The sequence below is a fragment of the Orbicella franksi genome, chromosome 11 (genome assembly GCF_964199315.1).
Source record: "Orbicella franksi chromosome 11, jaOrbFran1.1, whole genome shotgun sequence".
Taxonomy (NCBI): Eukaryota; Metazoa; Cnidaria; class Anthozoa; order Scleractinia; family Merulinidae; genus Orbicella; species Orbicella franksi.
In genome coordinates this window covers 17,176,380-17,197,719 of record NC_138155.1, presented here as the reverse complement: position 1 = coordinate 17,197,719, position 21,340 = coordinate 17,176,380, and the positions used below count along the sequence as shown (strand labels likewise).

The 21,340-nt window shown below is 39.1% G+C and overlaps 2 protein-coding genes and 2 pseudogenes across 5 annotated transcripts in view; 3 read left to right on the top strand and 1 right to left on the bottom strand.

The window, feature by feature from the left end:
• The window catches only part of LOC145503083 (general transcription factor 3C polypeptide 1-like), a 280,887-nt gene that overhangs the window by 186,044 nt on the left and 73,503 nt on the right, over positions 1–21,340 (bottom strand). For 2 of the 3 annotated variants that reach the window (XM_081482517.1, XM_081482518.1), the window contains exons 7-8: positions 14,917–15,008; positions 799–917 (exon numbers count right to left, since the gene is read on the bottom strand). In XM_081482517.1, coding sequence (XP_081338643.1) covers positions 799–917; positions 14,917–15,008 — 211 coding nt within the window. Of the gene's footprint in view, positions 1–798; positions 918–14,916; positions 15,009–18,241; positions 18,317–21,340 lie in introns of those variants that run through there. The other variant, XM_081482520.1, reaches the window with a different exon arrangement.
• The window catches only part of LOC145503102 (52 kDa repressor of the inhibitor of the protein kinase-like), a 489,168-nt pseudogene that overhangs the window by 433,673 nt on the left and 34,155 nt on the right, over positions 1–21,340 (top strand). The window lies entirely within an intron of this gene.
• Positions 1,068–7,510, top strand: LOC145503108 (uncharacterized; annotated as a pseudogene).
• Positions 18,741–20,646, top strand: LOC145503101 (uncharacterized). Its single transcript, XM_081482547.1, has one exon. The coding sequence runs from the start codon at positions 19,386–19,388 to the stop codon at positions 20,595–20,597; it is 1,212 nt and encodes a 403-aa protein (XP_081338673.1). The 5' UTR covers positions 18,741–19,385; the 3' UTR covers positions 20,598–20,646.

Genomic DNA, 21,340 nt, shown 5'->3' with positions numbered 1-21,340 from the left:
CTACAGTTCTGCAAACTAGCGAAAATATCTCTGAAATACTGTTTTCTGGGCTCAAAGGGTTATTAACTCCAATTTCTGCCACATCAAGTCTAAAGTCCAAGTTAGTTTGATCTAGCTAAGGCCACTAGCACTTGCTTAAGCTCGAAATGCCAGACACAAAATGCACGCATTGCCAATTCCATAACTTAGCTTGTTATGCTGTAAGTAAAATTTGTTGGACTGTGCAATATTTGGTTGGCAATATATTGCTTTGCAACAACATCTCAATTATCAGAAGAATAATGTTGCTAAGCGAAAGTGATTTATTGCTAAGCTGCAACAAAAATTCACTGGGCAAAAACAACATATTGCTAAGCTGTATCAATATTTCGTTAGGTGAAAACAATGTATGGCTTGGCGCAAATGATAAATTGCTAGGTGCAAGCGATAAATCACTTGGTACAGATGATAAATCGCTTGGTGCAAACGATAAATTGCTCAGGACTAAGCGAAATAACTTAACAGCTACAACAATAACTTCACGATATCTTGCACCAAGTATCGTTTCAAGCAAAGTATCATTCAAATACCGCTGATATATCACGATATTTGTTGATTATTGTTTGCATTAATTTTGTCACGGAGAAAGCTCCGTCAAGTTGGACATTCGGGTTTACCTTAAGGATTCCCGAAAACACTTGCAAAATAAGAGAAAGTCGGAACCACCATGTTGGATGGTAAGTGTATAAACTTGTTGTTGTCAACATAAAACTTGTCCAATGCGATAACTTTTGCACAATGCTATATATAGTAACTCACCACGCAACTCTTTGTTTTGCTACATCTTGATGAACCTCCTGAATTAAATGCTTCTTTTTCAAGGTCTTAACAAGAACTCTTACTTCAGGAAAAGGTAGTTTGCAAGCTTTCCGACATTGCTGTAAGGAAGCAAACAGGTTCAGTTGTAATAAACATTCACATATACAATAGAGAATCTGAGAGCACAAGCAAATTCTCAATGTAAAAACATTTACAATACAGTTATTACTAATATTTTGGTTTAATTTTGTTTACCTAGAACTCAAATTTCTTTAATTTCCTTTTTTTCGCCAATTCACTCTTTGAACTAAACTAGATAATACTGTTAAAGTAATGGTAACTCGCACAACATAGCTTTGCAACATGCAAGCTACATGTACTTAGGCTTGTAACCCAATTATATATTAGCTAGTTGTACCTATCAGTAAATGCCAATGAGCAAATGAACCATTGTAGATGAGGATAATGGTTGTTTAGCAAGTATTTTATATATATGAAAGGTGAATTAATCAACATGACACGAGCATGGGACAAAGAAAAATTCTGAGTCCCCGACAGGAATTGAACCCGTGACCTCCCAAACACCGGGCGGGCGCTCTATCCAATGAGCTACGAGAACTCATGGAGAACAAGGTCATTTAACTGAGTTCATATATGACAGGTGTCCTGCACACTGCTAGGATCAACACCATTGAAGTCATCGTGAGTAGTGACAAGTTAATAAAGATGGCGAATTTTAAGCTCGGTAATGAAATGTGAAGGTGAATTAATCAACATGACACGAGCATGGGACAAAGAAAAATTCTGAGTCCCCGACAGGAATTGAACCCATGACCTCCCGAACACCGGGCGGGCGCTCTATCCACTGAGCTACGAGAACTCATAGAGAACAAGGTCATTTAACTGAGTTCATATATGACAGGTGTCCTGCATACTGCTAGGATCAACACTATCGAAGTCATCGTGAGTAGTGACAAGTTAATAAAGATGGCAAATTTTAAGCTCAGTAATGAAATGTGAAGGTGAATTAATCAACAATGACCTTGTTCTTCATGAGTTCTTGTAGCTCAGTGGATAGAGCGCCCGCCCGGTGTTCGGGAGGTCATGGGTTCAATTCCTGTCGGGGACTCAGAATTTTTCTTTGTCCCATGCTTGTGTCATGTTGATTAATTCACCTTCACATTTCATTACCGAGCTTAAAATTCGCCATCTTTATTAACTTGTCACTACTCACGATGACTTCGATAGTGTTGATCCTAGCAGTATGCAGGACACCTGTCATATATGAACTCAGTTAAATGACCTTGTTCTCCATGAGTTCTCGTAGCTCAGTGGACAGAGCGCCTGCCCGGTGTTCGGGAGGTCATGGGTTCAATTCCTGTCGGGGACTCAGAATTTTTCTTTGTCCCATGCTCGTGTCATGTTGATTAATTCACCTTCACATTTCATTACCGAGCTTAAAATTCACCATCTTTATTAACTTGCCACTACTCACGATGACTTCAATAGTGTTGATCCTAGCAGTATGCAGGACACCTGTCATATATGAACTCAGTTAAATGACCTTGTTCTCCATGAGTTCTCGTAGCTCAGTGGACAGAGTGCCTGCCCGGTGTTCGGGAGGTCATGGGTTCAATTCCTGTCGGGGACTCAGAATTTTTCTTTGTCCCATGCTCGTGTCATGTTGATTAATTCACCTTCACATTTCATTACCGAGCTTAAAATTCGCCATCTTTATTAACTATTTTATATATACATGTAAATGTGCCAAAGAAAGAACAGACATGGAATGGTTTTCGGTACACTTTTTATTTGTTTGAAATGTTTAAAAATGAGAAATTGTAATTTAGGGGATTCTTAGAAGGAAGTTCTATTTCTTATAGACATTCAGCACAAGTTTCTTGTTGTAGATATTAATTTTGTTCAGATATGCCAAGCAATTCTAAACAATGTTTTGGTTTTGTAGTGGACAAATTCTCTTAGCTTCAGCATGCTATAGAAAGGCACTGTTGTTCAAAAAACTAGGTACCTGGCAGTCAAAAATTCTAAACCATATAGTACTTGACTATTACAGAACGTTTTATTTTTCACATTTGTATCTATCATAAACACACTTGCTTTAAAACCGGCCATCGAAAATCAAATAAGCTGCTTCAATAGCTTAGCCAAGAGTTCTAGGAACTGCAAACTCTACCGTCACTCAGTAGGTCTCAGTATCAACAATATCACACATCCTGTGGTGGACTTTCGTCATGTTATGTGCTTCCATGCCCAGGCAAAGTGAACAATTAAATGTAGGGGCCACATAAGTTCGGAAATCCCTTAGTAGAGGTCGGGGTCGAGGTCAAGCATTCTCAGAAGATTCGAATGGAAATTGACTGACAGGTAAAGAGTTCTTTTGAAAAACTGTGCCCATGAGTCACAAAAAGTTCACAAAATTTGTGAATTGCAAACCCAAAATACTGTATAAAATTGCTCGGTGTTTCTGACCAAAGATCAAAATGCTCAAAATACTCTTGGGAGGTTTCAAATAATAATTTTTTGTGAAATTGATTATCTATGACTTTTTGACCACCACATATCTAGTTTTTTCAACAACCGTGACTCTGGAGTCAGAGCACGAAAAGTCTATGTTGCATTTGCATACATTCCAAGATCACGGTAGATAGCAAGTCATGTGACTTTGAGCTCAGTGCAAGTTTTGACTTCGAGGAACAGGTTGCTGAAAGCAAATCCTTCTGAGAATCTTGGCTTTTTGGGGCAAATTACACCAAAGAAACTGATATCAACATCACCTCCAAAACAGTCCAAGGAAGAGCTTCTTGACTCTCATGACAAAGATGAAAAGAAGGATTCACCTCCCAAAAAATGCAACTATTCCCAAGAAGAAGGGCCATCATCCCACGCTGTTCACAAAAAATCAAGAATCAAACAGCTGCTTCTTCAGAGGAAGTCAATCTCCTCACCAATCCAATACTAGGCTTAACCAAAAAGCTGGCCAGAACTTCTTAATCCACCTCTTGGAGGGAAAAAGGAAAAGGCAAGGGGATGTAAAGGTCAGCAAGTTCACCTCCAGATGCCATTCCCACCAAAAATGCACAAGTCCAAGATGGTGAGGCAGGAAGCTCCACGAGTGCCTCTGAGCAGTCTACTGACTGCGAAACGTTGTACGGCCCTGTGCTAAACAGCAAAAGTGATGAGTCAGAACTCAATACCACTCAAAGTTGTGATGACGATGGTTTTCTCTCTGAACTCATGAAAGACTGCGAGTCTGATGATATTGAAGGGGAAAGTCGCAAACGTGAAAAACTAGCCAGGATAGTAGACAAAATGTTTTGCTACATTTACAAACTGAGCAAGAAGAACCTCAAAGATTGTTTCAAGAGACAGGAAAGACCAGCAAATGGTGAGACAGCCAAGCCTCCAAAGGTCAACCTGGGAATTTGGTGTCACTGAAAAGAACTAACCAAGAAGAGGGTTTTACAATTTTATAAAATACAACAAGCCCTTACAAAAGGCATCCTGCCCATGACTCGTATTACCAATAAGCTCACGCAGGTGAAATCACTTGATGGAGAAGAATGTCAGGACTTGTCCCTCCTCACCCATGCTTCCTATGAAATAAACCTGCAACGAAGTCTGTTTTTGAAACCAGATATTGGGAACGAATATTCAGCACTCTGTTTCTCTCAATTGCCATTTACAGATTTTCTCTTCAGAGATGATCTACAAAAGCACTTGAAAGATATCCTTGACCAGAACAAAATAGGGGCCAAGATCTCCCCTAATTACAAAGGTCAACGTCCTTGCCCAGGAAGACATAATTATAACAGCTATCAGCAGTCACACCACTGGAGAGGCCACAACAAGACCACCCAGACAAGCTAACAGAGCACTTACTGTCAGCTACTAGAACAGTCAGTACATGCTTACTTATACCTTGCAAAAATGTATATATAGCCAGAAACAAAGCAAGGCATTTCAATGCTTGGCAGATGCTGACCATTAGAATTTTGAAACCCACCTTGACAGATGCAAGCCCCCAGAGCAACCAATTTCTAGTAAAGAGGCAAATATCGCTACAACTGAAATTAACAAACCGTTAACTAAAGGGGTCGTTAGGAAAGCTACTCATGATCCTGGCAAATTTATTTCAACAATTTTCACCAGGCCCAAAAAAGATGGCTCCCACCATCTCATTTTGAATATGAAGAAGCTCAGTGAGCACACTGTGTGCCACCATTTCAAGATGGATTCACTACACAGTGCAACTCTGCTTATGAAACCTCATTGTTGGATGGCTGTCTTAGACTTAAAAGATGCATACTATTCTGTTCCAATAAGGTCTGAAGAAAGGAAGTACCTTCGCTTTGAGCATTAAGGACAGATAAACTTTTTGAATTGTATACAGTTTGCATAACCCATGAGAACTGACTCAAGGGTGAAATCTGCTTCAATTTTGGTTACCTCCCAAATCCAATTTGCAAGGGCGCTTCAGAGTGGAAACATCCGGTCACAATACCAAAGAAGGTGCTCTATGGTTTCAGATTTGTTATCACAAAAAATGTACTTATGACAATCCTTAATGCCCATTTTCATTAACAATAATTATATTTGTGCCAATAGTTCTATGGAATATCCTATATTGAAAGCATCTTAACTTACTAATGCTTGTGCATAAGAAAGGGACACTGCAATAAGTAGTCCAAATTCCCACCAAGAGGGAAGATATTTATTCCATTTACACTGCACCTTAGTTGGTAGTATGGCAACTGATTTTCGCAAGATATCATAAGTGAACTAGTCACCCTTTTTGTTTGAAATAGTCCCTCTATATTTTGAGATTTGACCACAAGTAACCATTTACCAAACTTTTTAATCTCTGATATCAATGAAGTTGGAATTGTGCTGTTAATACCATAAGCTTGTAAGAATGCTCACTTTAAATAAAAGTTATTGATCAATTCGCTTGGTGACATAAAAAAGCCAGATTTGTTTATGAGAATCATCATTGATATAGCGTACATTGTTTATGTACCATGACCTATAGAACACAAATTTATTTTCTATCTGAACCCATTGACTCCCAGAGCTTTTTGCTGAAAACGCATTTTTGGACATTTTAGAGATTTTCCGCCTGGATATGAGCCAAATTAGCTCCAATCTACTCAAAAAGGCATTTGCAACATGACTGCATGCCTTCCTTTCCACTAGCATCACGTTTTTACGACATTTTTGCTCAGGTGTGTGCAGAAATCCCAATTTTGAGATTTCAGATTTTTGGATGAGAAAGTGACCTACATCTTTTTGTCCTTTTTAATTTTTTGGTTCGCCTTTCCTTTTTCCCCTTTTCTTATCTTTTTGCTGCAGTGATTGACCTTCTACTGGGCTTGCTTCCAGTTCAAAAATTTCTGAGAAGGCATCATCTTTTCCTCCTGCAGCACTTGAGTATAGCTAATACCAATTTTGGCCAAAGGTAATGATGTCAGAAGTGGAACAAAGGCTCACCACGGCCAGATACGGCCGGCACAGACGTCAACGGGTTGATAAAAACATTATTCCATAGTGGCTGTGACAAGAAGTCACTGGCTTCTGCAGGTTCACAAACAATCTCTGCCCATGATTCAACTACACTCCTCCAGAAAGTATTTTCCACGAAAGAGCTAGCAAAGACTGATAATAATTTTTTGCTTAGTAACCAAACATCTTCCCAGTAAGGGCAATTGGAAAACAAGAGCCTTTTCCAGTCTGCCTGATGATTTACGGCCCATACATTCTTAATCCAAGAGATCCTTAGAGCCTTAGCGAGCGATCAAATATCAGACATCTTCAATCCTTCATCTTCTATATCATTAATAATTGTTTTTCTTGCTATTTTATCATCCTTTCCACCACAAATAAAGGAGTAGAAGAGAGTTTCCAATTCCTTAAGAAAAGATTCGTTTGGAGTTAAGAGTGTGGTTAATAGATGAACAAATTTAGATACTGCAAGTGACTTGATTACCTTTATTTTGCCAGTGATACTCAGAACTCTCCAAGACCACTAGTCTAATAGCTTTCTGACCTCAACTAGTTTTATGCTGCAATTGTGCTCTGCTATTCGTTGGGTTTCAACAAAAAATGTTATCCCTAGGATGTTAAAAGGTTCATAAAAAAAATCCATGCTAAATTTTTCTCCAGAAGTAAAGTCTTTTGAAAATTGCTTGCTACCCAGCCATACAGCACTAGTTTTTTCTATATTAACCTTCAGACCGGAGTACTCTCCAAAGAGCTCAAAGGTGTCAAGGCATCTGGGAGGAAAAAAGTGTCATCCATGTACTATCCAAGCAAAACTTCTTGTCAGATTACTAATGGTAATTCCCTTAATCTGACTGTTTTGTTTCATTGCATCTGCAAGAAGTTCATTGTAAATATTGAAATGGTATGATGACAGGAGATTACCCTGTTAAACACCTCTTGAGACCAAAAAAATTTTGAGCAATGGCCATGTATATAGAATGGAGCTATCAATATTTTTAAAAAAGGTTTTAACCAAATGTCTTATGGACACCCCAAAATCAAAAAACATTAACGCTTTGTCCAGAAAGTTCCATTCCACCGAATCAAACGCTTTCTCGAAATCAATTAATAGCAGTAAGCCCTCTTAGTGATAAGAATTTAGTTTATCTATACTATCATAAATCAGACTAATGTTTTCAGCTATGGACCTGCTTTTAAGAAAGCCTTTTGGGGTGTGTGATATGATGGTGGGGAAAACCTTCTTAATACGATTTGTGATGACAGCTGAAGCTATTTTATAATCGACCCCAAGTAGGGAAATTGGTCTGCAACTTTTAAAAAAAACTTTGATTTGTTTGGTTTAGGTAAGGTAATTATGAGCATGCTTCTCTGAGTGACTGACATTTCACCTAGACTGTAGGAGAAATTAATTGACCACACTAAATAATGGCCGAGCTCCTTCCCAAAAAATATATGAAATTCCACAGTGAAACCATCCGTGTCTATACCCAGCCCGTTTTATGGAGCTTGATTAGGCATAGAAATTTTTGTAGAGCTCAATGACTCTAAAGTAGTATTTTGAATGTTTAAGCTCCATTTCTCGCGGATATGCATACACTGTAGAGGTGTAGTGGCATAGAGTTATTGTAGCAAATATTATATCGCTTAGAGAATGTTGAGTGTTATTACGGAATGCAGTGTTTAATTCTTGTTTTCAATTTACAATTCTGTATTGAGTTTACCCTGACTACACTCTTCGCAATACGCTATGTGTTCTTCCATCTACAGTCAACGCGCTACGCTCTTAAAGCTCTTACACTCCGTGCTCCACCATCTACACTCTGCACTCTATGTATTCACAAGCTTATCAGTTCAAGAATTTTTGACTACTCTCTACACTAGCTTAGAGGCTTAAAAAACCAGTAGGGTGATAAAAAATATTGGGTTGCAAATGCGAGTTTCTCGATCATCTGCGACGCTGTAATTTTTGTAATTGTAATTTATTGGCTTTCTTTATTATCTCATACATATTAAAGTGTTGCTAAAGTGTTATTACGGTTTACAGTATTTTAATTATCTTTTTAATGTACAATTCTGTATTGAGTTTACCCTCTACGTTCTACGCTCTACGCCATATGTTCTACCATCTACATTCTACTCTCTATGTTGTACCAGCTACTCTCTTCAATCTATGCTCTACAATCTACCATCTTCCGTCTCAGCTCATCTATGCTCTCCGTTCTACCAGCTACTCTCTTCAATCTATGCTCTACAATCTACCATCTACCCTCTAAGCCCATCTACGATCCACTCTCTACATTCCACCAGCTACTCTCTTCGATCTATGCTCTACAATCTTACCATCTACCATCTATTCTCTAAGCCCATCTAAGTTCTACTCTCTATGTTCTACCAGCTTCTCTCTTTGATCTACGTTCTACTCTCTACGATCTACAATCTACCCTCTATGCCCATCTGCTTGGAAGGTAACTGGAATTTTTAATTTTTTTTTAATTTTTCAATTTGTTAATGAAGACTAGATACCACCACAAAGGAAGACTTCTTGTAGTTGTAAGCTTTTTCGTTTATTTCCAACGTGTTTTGCCTCTGTCCGAGACTTCTTCAGGGAATGATTACAACTAACATTGAACAGCACCCATATAGCACATAAACGTGCCTAAGTTTAGCTTCCCATGGAAGTGAATAACTGCTGAAACATACTGTAAAACAGACATTACAAGAAATGCCTTAAAGTGCACCTAACCCCAAAAATTTTTTTTCGCTAAAACGAATCTACTTGTTATTTGAAATAGTTCTGCGAAAAAATTTTTGGATTCCATTAAATCCTTGATTTTCTGTGCCACGATGAAATCTCGAAAATAGCTCCAAAACACCGCCATTTTGTTTCACGACCGAGTTTGAGGAGAATGGGTCCAGCGGCTCTTGTGACGTCTACCCAGGAAGGTTGGATATCTCACATCCTCTCATTTCCTTCAGGATGGTGCAATACACATTCGAAAAGTGCGCAGAAACGCCTTCCAGAGGTGCTATCAGCTGTTGCAGCAATATTCCAGATTTAAAGAAAGATATACTGTACAGTTTACTGACGATGATCGGCTAATGGTGCAACAAAGACGTGAACAATGGTTGATTTTGTCGAACCGAAACAAGCGAACTGAATCTGTGAGAACCATTGAAGAACTCTCACTGGAATTTGTTCCGCAGACTTTCGAATGCTATTTTCATAAATTTTCTGCTTAAAGCTAACCAGCAATTTGTAGAAATACTACCGACAACCTATATCTTCCAATCCCGCAGTATTTATAACATAAACAGCAAAGTTGTGTGATCCAATCATGATCAAGAAGCGTTATACTGATATGTAAATAGATCGCAACTGTGCACCGCTAACCAACACTTATTTCTCTTTCGATTTAGATTAAAGTGGAAGATTAATCCTTTAGAATTACATGATAACAAAATTGTTAGACTCACAGAGTTTTTCGAAGGTTTGGAAATCAGCAGTGTGACAAAAATTCTGTGCAATAGCGTCGAAAATATGACCGCGTAACATTATCTGCAGACCGCTTAGGGAACACATCCTTTTCGCTTATCCAACGAATTTCGCTGCAAACTTTGAGAACAATTTACACTGGTTATTTGGAGTTACGACTTAAAACGTGTGACAATGTGAAATCGGTAATCATATGAAATGTTTCCTTCCGCCTTGCTTCCCACAGCTTCAAAAATACAGGTCCAAACAATACGATTTTCAATCGATCGAAGCCAATGTTTTGGAGGTCATCAAGTCTCGAAAACTGCGACACGTACGTCGCTCTTATAAACATGAAGCATTCAACTGAAAGTAAAACACAAGCTGGATTTAACAGAACAATCACACCTTGATAAAATACATTCTCATTAAGGACAAATGTAAACGGGCTATAAACACGCGTGGGAATCTTATGTTTAGTTGACGAAATTACCATCCAAAGCAGTCCTTGAGTTTTCTTTCCTGCTTTTCGTTTGCCTGCTCCTCCACTTCATATCTAGCTTTCCATTCCTAATATACAAGCAGCTCGTCCGCAAAGAAGTCTTCCCCTTCGTCGCTTGAAATATTGTAAATTGCTCTCAAAGCTCTAAGCAGTGAGTCCACAGTTGTCAAACGTGCTCGATCAAAGTTTATTTCGGAGTCTTCCGAATCGAAACTTAACTCTGACTCCACTGACGAAAAAGAAATGATTCTGAGACAAAACTTGGACGTTTTAGTCCCAAAATACATCGGAACGATTAGTTGTGTGTTCCATTTTCTCGAGCAAATACAGAGAGTTGACTGAGGCGCCATTGTGTTTGGTTGCTGGGTAGACGTCATCAGGTACCACCATGCCAGACTCCCTAAAACGAGGTCGTGAAACACTTCAAGCGCGACTTTGAAAGGGCATAGGAAATCGAGGATTCAACCAAATTCAAAAATTTCTTCGCTCAAATGCTTCAAATGAAGTCTAGATTCGTTTTAGCGAAAAAAAAAATTTGGGGGTTAGGTGCAGATTAATACATATGTTATTGCGTGTTGTTATATTTTGGGGGCCATACGATTAGCGCTAATTGAATGGCTCACCAAAAACGTACTGTTTATATAGATGTGCTAAAGTAGTAGTAGATTTATAACTGACAATACAGTCTAAGTCTGGTAAATGTCTCTGGATAACCAGCTTGATGTTAGTGGTTCTGAGTTAAACCATTTATTCGAACTTGAAATGAACAGCAATCTCTAGGACAAATTATGACCCTGAAAACTAGTAAACAACATCTCCATGTGGTCGCAAAACACCCACTAAGCGTTCAAAGTCACGAGAAGTAAGTATTCACACTTTGAGTACACTATAGCAAAATGTCCTCCTGCACATAGTTGGAGACAAGCCAAGGAGATAGTCTTTGCATGTCTTGATTTAAGGTGAATTGAAGTAGGACTGCGCTTTTTTCCACTGTATATTGAGTAGTATCGTCTAAGGACACTATCCTTTTTGCTGATGACCCCCAGACATTAATGCATTTTGTACACAGAACCATTACAGTGTTTCACTCCTTGGGATTCACCATCCATTCTGAAAAATCACAGTTTGTCCCATATCAAAAAGTAAACTTTCTGAGCTTCATTTTGGACTCCATTGCAATGGCACTCTCTTTAAAATTAGATAAGGCTGCTAACTTAATATTGAAGCTGACCAAGCAAGTAGACAATTCCATGATGACACTGAATGGTCTTTAAACTCTCGTGTTCATGAAAGACTTATTGCTAATTGAGGGAAGCAGAGATTGATCTTTTTGCATCTCAGCTGAATGCTAAACTGCCCTGCTATGTAGCATGGAAATCAGACCCTAGTGCCTATGCTATTAATGCCTTCACACTCGATTGGTCTGTGTATAAACTTGTTTACTGTATTCCTCCTTTCAGTGTTATTTGGAAAGTACTTCAGAAGATAACACTAGCCCAGACAACAGCCACCTTAATTCTACGAGATTGACCAACACAGTTTTGGTACCCGCAAGTGATGTCAATGTTAGTTGCCCCACCACAGCAAATAAAACTACAGTCAACACTGACCCTTCCCCACGATGTGAACAAAATCCATCCTCTTTACTCCAAGCTCCAACTGATTGGCTGTCTAGTGTCAGAGAATCCCTCCAATTGCAAGGTATAGCTGGGGCTTTAGACAGCATCATTGACTCATGGAGGAAAGGTAGTCAAAAGAGATACAGGACCAGCATATCTGCCTGGATAGATTACTGATAGGAACAGAAGATCAGTATTACAACACCTTCACTCCACAAAATACTGAACTTTCTAACTCTTCAGTCCGAAAAGCCTGGCTACAGTGCTCTAGGAACCACTAGAGGTGCCCTTTCCTCATTTATCAAAGTTGATGGTTTCAAAGTTGGAGAACACCCTATCAATTTTCACGCTTCATGTCAGGAGCATTCAACAAGAAACTGACTTTACCCAGATATGTTGAGACATGGAACCCTCAGATTGTTTTTAGCCACCTTAAAGCTTACCCTGCCATCAAGGAAATGTCTCCGAGGAAAGTGACATTGAAACTAACTATTATTATGACCTTAGTTACAGCACAAAAAGCACAGACTCTTAAGTTACTGTCAATTAATGACATGCCAATTAAATACATTTTTCAAATCACTTCCCTTCTTAAGCAATCAAGTGCTAATGGTGGTAGGCAAAGAAACTTGCAGCCTATTGTTTTCAAGAAATAATTATGACCATGACTAAAGTCTTTGTGTTTTTATGATATTACAAGAGCATCTCCTCAAAAGAAATTGTGTCTAACCACACCAAATGTTAAAAACAAATTTTGAAGTTCCTAAGAAAAACTTGAAAGTACGGCTGGTGAAATGAAACTGAAGATAAATTTTACCTGTTTATACATACTTTCTCGAGATAGCAAAATTCAAAGTAGCGAATTTCGACGTAACCAAATGAAAATTTGAGATAGCAAAATTCAAAGCAGCGAATTTTTGTGACATGAACCACAATCAATGACATCGCCAAACGAGTGTATGTAAAAAGACTAAACTCATATCGAAAATAGATTCAATGATCGAACAGTCTAATCAGCTATTTCCGACGAAAAAAGTGATTGCATCACACAACAAAAAAAGCGATTACTTCACAAGTAATTCCTCAAACACAGACTCGTAAACCTTGTTTTAGCAACTTTGATTTTCAAGCCTGCATATCAATCGGTAAAACTGGGCACCAATTCCACGAGTAGTTCAAGTCTGTTGACGTGACAACATTTACAGAAGCCCGCTTTCCCAAAACAAACAGCATAGAAATGAGACAGGACTTTTGCAGACAAAATTTTTATTTTATGAAACATTACATTTCGTTTTGGAACCAAAACTCAAAAGCCCTCAAATGTCTTTTCAGGGTTTTTAGCCCGAGCAGTGCATGTCTCGATTTGCTCCAGAGTTAAATCGTACAAAACAGTCTTTGGACGGCTTACCTTGTAAACTGAATCCTTGCTGGGTTTAAAGGCAATAAGCTTATTTCAGCATTTTTTGCCTCCATATCGACCGTAAGCATCAACCTAGTGAGTCATATTTATGCAGAGCCATGTGCCATATCACTTTAACACCATGTTGACAGAGGTTGACAGACTTGGAAAACTTCCCAGCCCACAGTGGTTTGGCCTGCAGTATAGATGTTGCCTCCATAGCTACGTTGTGTAAAGGGAAAGTGAGGCGTGTGCAAGAAAAGAGTACTTATAACATGTGCTGAAGCCAGAGTAAGTTTTATATTTTACTCTCTGCCCGGGAAAAGGTAGACTTGCTACAAGGCAACCTCGTGAGTTTTAGGGTAGAATAGCTAAGCAAGCAAAGGGGCTGCAAGGTTTTAGGCCGTGTAGTGGCCATGCAAGGGTCGCTAAGTGGCCGAGTGAGCGACGATCGTCCTTTGTCTGGCAGGTTATGAATAAACAAGACGAAGGACTCTTCTTAGAGTCTAGGTAAAAGGCTGAGAAAAATGTAGGGAGATCGAGATGCACAGTTTTGGGAGAAAGGGGGTTGGGGGTTATAACAATTTCATAATAGTAAGACAACATAATAAAGTTTCCTCGATTAAAACAATAGTAAATAAAGTGGTTGTCAATTGAGCGTCAAAAGTAATTCTCCTTTCAGCAATTTAAATATTTCAGCTGAGTGGAGATCTTGCTTGTAAAGAAGCTTGACTCGTGTTCCCATGTGATTGGATGCTTTTGGCAGGATTACCACAAGAGAGTTTCAACGGGAATGATTGTGTAATGCATGTTAGCACTATAGAACACTACCAGTTGCTATGGTAATACAAAAACAAGTTCGCACGGTGTCTGGGTCACGAAAACATGGTGTGGGTCAGCAAGTGGCCTTTGTGGCCTACAAACGTGAACCAAGAAACCACCGAAGAATAATTGTGTAAGAGCTGCGATGCTTTTAACATAAGGTAAACAGTAAAGGAAACCTTTGAAGTATATCCAGGTGAGCCTTATAGAACTGTTATGTAAATGGACAAGCTTACACATTGTGAGATGACAGCAGAAAAGAATCATCGCAGCAAATTTGAACTTGGCAAATTATTGTTGTCCACAAAATGCTTGGGAATGTTTGAGCAGAGCTAATGAAGAGCGAAATTTCACTCAAATGTTCGAAGTCAATTATCGAACAGAGCGATTTTTCGGTCAAAAATTTGAAGTCAATTTTTGTTCCAAAAGAATTGTCATTTGAAAATTCGAGTAGTTGGAAACAATAGGCATCGTGAATTATTGTGACTTTCTGTCAAAAATTCGGCGAAATACGTTTGCATTACTTTTGCACAATACTGTATATGAAAAATACTAAAGTTGCAGCCAGGATTCATGATAATATACGAAAATGGTGTGACACTTCAGTTTCAGTTGATGTTTGTTTCTTGCTATACACCTTCAATGTAGATTAAAGAAGAGACTTGCCCCGGGGCAGTTACTTTGAGAAGTTATTATTTTTTACTATGACAAATAACAACCTCTTTATTTGTATACTACAACTTCCACAGTACTACCATTTGGAATAAAACAATATGAAACTTACTGATAAGGTAAATCCAGAAGGTCCTGCTTGTTGAATAATGTTATAAACTTGTGTAAGCAAAGGCCTCTCAGCAATAACATTTGAGTCATAATCTGATTTGAAAATGGCAGAAAAATGTAAATTAATAAAACAACCAATAAGACAAAGTGTGTCACCTACTATATAAATTATATGATTTTGTCAGAAAAAGTGCTAAAGTTGTAATTTATTTTCAGGCAATGAAGGCAAGACACAGTTTAATTATGAGAATTAAATTTATAATATCAACAACAACTTTGTGGTCCTATGCATATAATGCATACAGACCACAAAGTCAGAAGTTGATCTCGAGTGTCATTTTGAGGATGACATGACACGTCACAGATCTCCAGGAGTATAAATAGTCCAACAGCTGACATTAGCAAACGTTGTTTTCATGTTATGTTTGCTAATTTCATTTTCTCACATCCTAAGTACTATAAATAAGCCTTGCCGTTATTTTTAACTGATTCATTCAACAATGATGACATGAAGTCCTCGAAACGTCATGTAACTCTACTTGTGTTAATTTTCCTGCTTAAGAGGCTGTCTCTGTAAAAACCAACCAGTGATTTTACTTCTAAAATTTGATTTTTCTCATAGGCTGGGATTTCAGAGCCCTTACCTAGTCAATCACTAAAATGAGTGCTAAAATGAGACAGCCTCTTAAATGGCTTATGACAGCTTGAAATAAACAGACGTCTACAATTCTGGCGCCGAAACCCATCGCAGTGAAATTGTTCGAGAAGTGGCAAACTACCAAATATATACAGGCTTGTATTTATACTGCCATGGTTTCGCTTACTTAGAAGATTTTGTCGGCGGCATTGACATTCTGTTGCTCAAGTTTAGGCTTCTTCATTCTCCAGACATTTTTTGAAAGCATGCCTCATGAAACCAACAAGAGGAAATCTCAAGGCCTATATCGTCTACATCTACATCTGCGCTCGACCGTCTTGTTGTGGAAGTTTCAGAATCATGTCAGTTCTCCAGCAATATCCTGTGACTAGCACTTGTTGTAGTTTGTCCTTCGCTTTCATTGGTGGGACTAGTGTCCTCAAGTTCTTTCAACAATTCTTCTTGGTTATAGTGCAGAACCATGGTCGCTCAGAGCCAAAGATCTTGTTCAATGGTAAACCCGTGGGTTCCACCAGATTTTTGCCTCTTTGGCTTCTTTGAAGACGAAAACAGGCAAGAAGTTTTCTTGCGTTTTCGTCCTGACAACACACATGTATAATGGTGACTCTGGATCAAGCAAATCTCCATCTTTTAAGACACCTCGCTTCGCTTGGCATCTTGGAGACCCAGTTGTTTGAGTCCAGAATCACCATTATACATGTGTGTAAGGTGGGTCCCATTGCCGGCCTATATCTTGATTCTGGCTCTAGATCAAGCAAATCTCTTTCTTATAAAATGCCTCGCTTTGCACAGCTTTGATTTTTGATCCAGAATTTTTTTTCAACTGAACAGGCCGCCTGCTTTACTATAAAGCAAAAAATGGCTGCGTCAAGGTTTTCATCTGATGTGACAGAGATGTTTTCAGTCCTATCTCGCATGAAGAGAATGCAAGACTTCAGTCTCCAATCAGGCCCAACAGGGATTTTGATTTTCAGTTGGTAAGAATCAACTTCAACGAATCGCTTCGTGTGTGGAAAATGGTGGTCCCAGAAGTCTATAAATTTAAAGCCGACCTCCAAATCTTGAATCTTGAAAATCTTTTCAATCTTGAAATTTGCACAAAAAGGGAAATCAAGATTTGCCGAAGTTGTAGATCATGGATAAATAGTTGATTTTTGCCTTTGTGCAAAACTATTCGTATGAAAATGCATGTCACCTGTACTTTCATTCTCTTAAAAATCAAGTCATTTTCGTGTGAAATGTTTTGCACAAGCATTCATTCTAAAAAAGAGGCAAACAGCAACTCCGAAGTGGAAGTAAAGTCTGCATATGAGCCAAGTGGCCCATCAGGTCAGCACTTATCCCAGTTTCTGTTGCATGAAGCGACTAAGAGTATTTCTACTCTCCCCGGATGGGATGCTAGTCGATCGCAGGGTTACCCCGCAATATTAAATTTGCCAGTACTTATTTATACAACCGAATGGAAAGAGGCACTGTGAGAGTAAGTGTCTTGCTCAAGGACAAATTACAATGTTCCCAGCCATGGCTCGAGGCCAGACTGCTCAAAATAGAAAAGAAATACAAAAATCAAATAACAGTTTGTTTACACAGACAGCTTATAAATTTTAAAATGGATAATAATTAATTTTGATTGGAATTGGAACATTGTTATCATATTACCTTGTACATGATGTAGTGTCAAAGAATAAGAACTGTCTGTTTCAAAATGAAATCATTGAATGAGAGTTCACCATATTTACCAGTCAGTCCAAAATTGACAATATAATTATGTCTATGAGTCAGCAGTGCATTTTGGGTCAAGGTAAATTGGTTGTGGTCCTTGTTCAGTTGACATTATGAAACAGTTGTATAACAGTGACTACTATTATACAAAAATTACAATTTTTGAAATTTATTTTCGACAATCAACTTGAGAATGTCAGGACTGCCAAGAGTGTTTTGCCCAATTTCACTTAAGTGAGACATGGATATTGGCAAAATCTTGTTTACTTTAAGCTAAGTCAAACATGAACAATTTGATTGTAGCTTGTGGGTAAACAGGAAATCTATAGAAAAAAGTATTTCCTTCAATATTATAAGAATGATTTCAGACAGTTTTGTTTCAATCACGAACCTGAAGTGAAGGGAATGTTTTTATTTACAATTTATAAGGTTTTTTTTCTATAGAACTATGTCCATGGAGAGGAGGAAGGGAAGTAACAAAGTTTTATACAAGGAGGTTCTGGCCCAAGGTCAAAGACCTATCCATTTAACAGTGTTCTTGACAGGAAATGCTTTCCTTTCATATACATGTAGCTTCTAGCCTGAAACCCCTTTCACAAACCAAATGTGGCCCACTAGATCTTATTTCTGGGATAAATAATCAATTAATGTTTGAAATCTATGTCCTATTAAGTCTTATGATACTTCCAGCCTTAAAAAAGTGCACCTTTAGTCAACTGTAGGAAAAGTCCCCAACTTGGTGCAATACAATAATAAGGGTACTACATATTGTAGTGCATGCAAGTAAAATAATTATAATTTCTTTCTTGGAAACAAAAATTACGGTATTTTATTCCTATATATCTTGGTAATTGTTTGTGCTGGTCTCACTAACAATGCAGTAATATTCAAAAGGATTGCAGATATGTCTCTGCTAATAAATTTTTGCAATGATTACAGAACATACTTATGTTGACAAGTATCAAGCATTCTCTTCTCCATAATTCAAGTGTTAATGTCAATTTGTTTAAATCTCTCATTCCTAGAAGCAAAAAAAAAAATTACTCTATATCATCACCCACCATGCGTCCGGCTTTTTGACACAATTGGACAGCATATCTTTCTTGTAAAAAAATAGATCTACAGAGTCTCTTGGACTTAATTTGTTCATCCATCAATAAAATATTGCAGCGTATATTTACTCAATCGTACATGTAGGTTGCCTTGCATATCATCCATGAAGAAATTTTCACTCTGGTTGAACTGCATGGAATACAAAAGAAATGTGTGTGACCGACAACAAAACTAAAAGATAAGGCAATTCAAAATTTTTTTCCCCTTATTTAAAAGCAAGCTTACAAATTTTGAGCTTGCAATACTAACACAGGCAGAATTTCAATGTGTGCGTACAAAATAAAACAATAAAGAAACAATGAAACCAAAAGCTAACAAGAGTTTAAGCTTACCTTGGACTCCACAACGAGAGAAAGCAAGTGGAAACCATCAAATTCTCTTGCCAAGAAAAAAAAGCTACAGGCTTAACTTCCCCCATACGCTAATCATGATCTCACTTTCTGGCTTTGTCTTCCCGAGTGTCATGTATCAATTCTTTGACCTCGCCGACCGTGCTGTTGTGAACGATGCATGACCACAGTCATAAATACCTCTACCAGCTTTCATCTAGGTGTGAGCAAAAGCTGATAGGCAAAAAACAACATACTTACAAAAGAAAATCACATGAAACCAAAATGGCCGACTTCAATCTTGGAGGTGTTCAACAAACTCGTACCCAGGCTCTCGATTTATCAGGCAAAAATGTATGCCTTTCTAGTCCCCCCTCGTCAAAGAACCTTTCAGAAGACGACTGAACACTCTTGCACAAAAGCAATACTTAGCAGGGGAGGAAGGAGAAAAATGTTTAATCCAGGTTTAATGAATAAATTAATTAGAATGAAGTGAGTGAGTGAGTGAGCGCCATCCGACTGCCTCCTAAGCTCATGGATGTTACTTCATCCACGAGAAAAAATGAAATTCGAACCCTGAAAAGCGTCAAAATGCAGTTCGGGTTTAACGTTGAGTTTTCGATACCTAGAGATGGTGAAAAACAATAAATGGAGCACTATTTCAAACAGAAAGACCCCACGGTTTTCAACAGAAATAACGTGACAGCAGTGAACAGCGTATTTCGCGGATTCATCAATGAAGTCAAAGGCAAAATAGAAGCCTGGTCTCAAAGAGGCTCAGGCTGGGTGGTAGAAGGTGTCTTGGAAGCCTTCATGAATGTCGCGCAATACCAGCCCTTTCATGGAGGGAGCTACATGCCACTGCCCAAAAAGCTACAAAACAAAAAAGCGATCATCAACGTCCAAAACAGAGACAATAAGTGCTTGAGATGGGCGCTGCGTGCAGCATTAATTCCACCAAAACACAGCATGAATGTGTCAAGGCCATCAAGATACCCCACAGAAGACGGGCTGGATTTTACAGGAATAGGCTTTCCAATGCCTGTATCACAGATAAATAGGCTAGAAAAGCAAAATACAGCCTTGGCAATAAACATGTTCGGTTGGGAAAAAGAACACATGATCATGCATAGGCTCAGCGAAAAAAGGGGAAGCCTCCTGAGAATCAACTTGATGTTGATACAGAACAACGAAAAATCCCACTACACATACGTGAGAAGGCTGAGCGCGCTGCTGCATGACCAAAGCAAGCACGGGGATGTAAAACTTTTTTGTGAAAGATGTCTGCACGGCTACACCAAGGCAGAGCTGCTGGAAAGGCACAAACCCGAATGCATGGGGCAGCTGAAAAGGCCCACAAGGACCGAGCTGCCCAAAGAGGGCAAAAACAAGGTGAAGTTCAAGAACCACCACAAGCAGATGGAGGCACTGTTCATGGAATACGCTGACTTTGAGTCTTTGATAAGGAAGATACATGGCTGCGCAAAAAAAGGCCAGGCAACAGTCAAAACAGAAGTCCACAAACCCTGCGGCTTTTTGCACACCATCGTGAAAAGTGACGGCCAGACACACAGCCCATTTGTGTACCACGGGAAAGACGCGGTGTACAGGTTTTTGATGAGTGTGCTGAATAATGAAAAGCTGATGAGAGCAGGGCTGGCCGACAAAAAACCGCTCGTGATGACAAGCGAAGACTGGCACCAATACAACAGCGCGAGTGCCACATCTGCAATGAAAGCCTGGTCAAGCCTGAGTTTCGAGACTTGTTTGCTGTGCATGACCCCAACACTGGTGAGTACTACGGCCAAAGCCACAAAAGATGCTATCATCAGGCCTGGAAGGGGTTCGTGGAGCCTGTGAGAGAGAGACAGCCTAAAGGGCCCGAAAAAGAGAACAAACACTGCATATTTTGAAAAGTGCCACTGTTAGTGAACAGCTACAAAGACTCAATGAAAGACCACTACCATGTCACAGGGAAATATCGGGGGGCTGCCCACAATGCCTGCAACCTGAAGCTCCGCCTAGACCCCAAAACGCCCATTCCAGTGGTCTTTCACAACTTGCAAAGATACGACGGACATCTCCTGATGCAGGACATGGCACAGGTGCAGGAGGAAATAAGCTGCATCCCAAACAACACAGAGAAATACATCTTCTTTTCACTTGGAAACCTGAAGTTCACAGACAGCTTAAATTTCATGATGAGCAGCTTAGACACGCTAGTGAAGGGCAGCGCACCAGAAGACATGAAAATAACAGAAAAAACTTACGAAGACATTGAAAAGATGAACCTGCTCCTGAAGAAAGGGATTTATCCTCACAAATACATGGACGGCTTCGAAAGGTTCATTGAGACAGAGCTCTTGGCCAAAGAAGAGTTCTTCTCAAAGCTGGCTGGAAAAGGGATAACAGACGAAGAGTACGCCCACGCAGAGAAAGTCTGGGCCGAGTTCAGATGCAAAACCCTCGGCAACTATCACAATCTATACTTGAAAACCGACGTTGTGCTGCTGGCAGCACAAAAAGTCTGCATGGGGAGGTACAGGCTAGATCCAGCACATTATCACACAGCCCTGGTCTGAGCTGGGACGCGCTGCTGAAAA

Excerpts from the sequence above, each read along its gene's own strand:
- LOC145503101 (XM_081482547.1), top strand. The coding sequence starts at position 19,386 with ATGGAGCACTATTTCAAACAGAAAGACCCCACGGTTTTCAACAGAAAT.